At 50.3% G+C, this 1,656-nt stretch overlaps 1 protein-coding gene across 1 annotated transcript in view; it reads left to right on the forward strand.

Moving 5' to 3' along the window:
- Dck (deoxycytidine kinase) overlaps window positions 1-1,656 on the forward strand; it is a 16,530-nt gene continuing 14,874 nt past the window's right edge. Inside the window, exon 1 of the mRNA XM_021210865.2 lies at window positions 1-297. Coding sequence (XP_021066524.1) covers window positions 207-297 — 91 coding nt within the window. The 5' untranslated portion in view covers window positions 1-206. The remainder of the gene's footprint in view (window positions 298-1,656) is intronic.

A 1,656-nucleotide genomic window follows, 5' to 3' on the forward strand; every position in this document is an offset into this window, starting at 1 on the left:
TTGCAGATCCCGCGAGGGCGCGGCGTGTAGGGTGGGAGTCGGGGCCGTCAGGGCGGGGTCCTCCACAGGCCCGCCCAGCCGCCTGCGCCTCCGCGCGCCAAAGTTAAAGTGCGGGTCCCGCCGGCGCGAGACTGACGTTGCCACCCGGAGCCGCCGGTGCCGCCGTGTCCCTGCAGGTCCCGCGCCCGAGCCGTCTGGAGCTAGGCATGGCCACCCCACCTAAGAGGCTCTGCCCTTCTCCCTCGACCAGCTCCGAGGGGACCCGCATCAAGAAGATCTCCATCGAGGGGAACATCGGTAAGGTGTCCCCGGTGCGGTGCGGTGCGGTGCGGTGCGGTGCTGGTGTTCCGGGGATCCCTCCCCTCCGCCTTGCCCGCGCCGGCGCGGTGGCTCGTCTGGCCGGGCGCCAGCGGGGGCTTTGTGAGGCGCGCTCTGGACCAGTGCACCCTTTGTTGGGAACTTAACAAACGCCAGGGTTCGGGGCGCGGATGGAGGGTGCTGTTTTTCTTGATGTAACCTAGGTAAGCGAACCCCTTTTTAGGTGTGCTCTTCAGGTAGGCTTCACTGACTTGCGGTTTTACCGCAGAATTGAGACCGTTTTTTATCATTTACATCTCCAGTTCCCTTTGTGCTTCTTTGTAGTCAGCTTTTTCTCCCTTCCCATCCCCTTACATGCCCTGACATGCTTCTGATTTAATCCCTGCCAGTTTTGTTTTCCCACGATGTCCTAAACAAAACCAGAGTGTCTGGTTTTCTGTGTCTTGTTTAGTATACTAGAGTGCCTTTAAGACTCACCCATGCTGTTTATTTCTGCAGAACTTTATTTATTTCTTGTTCTGTTTTGTTTTCTTGAGACTGTCTCACTTTTCAGACCTGCCTGTCTTGGAACTCACAATGTAGACCAGGATGGCCTTGAACTCTCTAGAGATTCGCCTGCCTCTGCCTCCTTCATGCTGGAATTAAAAGAATACACCACCACACCTGGCCAAGTGTAATACTTTTAAAAAAAAATTAAGTAGTATTACAATGAATGGTATATACCAGATCTTTCTTGTTGACATTTGGGTTGGCGTTTGTAGCAATACCTAACACTATGCTACGAATATGAGGGAAGCAGTTTTTAATGAGTTTGATAGTGTGCAATGTTTTACTCCCTTTCCCACATACAGTTAAGTACTGAGCTTTGGCTTAAAGACTCTTAGAGTTTCTGTCTTTAACCTTACTGGGGGAGCTACGCTGTGTATGTCATTTTGCAAGGTGAGCATGAATTTCCCATTCTTTTACATTTCCTACCACTGGAAACCAACGGACGCTTCCTGTTTTGGTAGGTTTGTGGCTGCAGGTTGAGTACTGACTATTCATGTATGCAGCAGATGTTTTCAGTTTTACCACCTTCAGAGCACCATCTCTTTGAGAAAGAAGGTCAGCAGATGTAAGCTTCAAGAGGGTTGAGCTGAGACACAAAGAGGGCGAGTTTTCCTTGCTCCACACTTCTGTAGCCGAGGTCCTTATTTCTTATAAGTTCTTTGAGATGCCATGTTTATTAGTAAGAATCCTCAGGGTGTCTTAGTGGATGAAGATGACTGTCTTAGTCAGGGTTTCTATTCCTGTACAACATCATGACCAAGAAGCAAGTTGGGGAGGAAAGGGTTTATT

Source organism: Mus pahari, chromosome 13, assembly GCF_900095145.1.
Source record: "Mus pahari chromosome 13, PAHARI_EIJ_v1.1, whole genome shotgun sequence".
Lineage (NCBI taxonomy): Eukaryota > Metazoa > Chordata > Mammalia > Rodentia > Muridae > Mus > Mus pahari.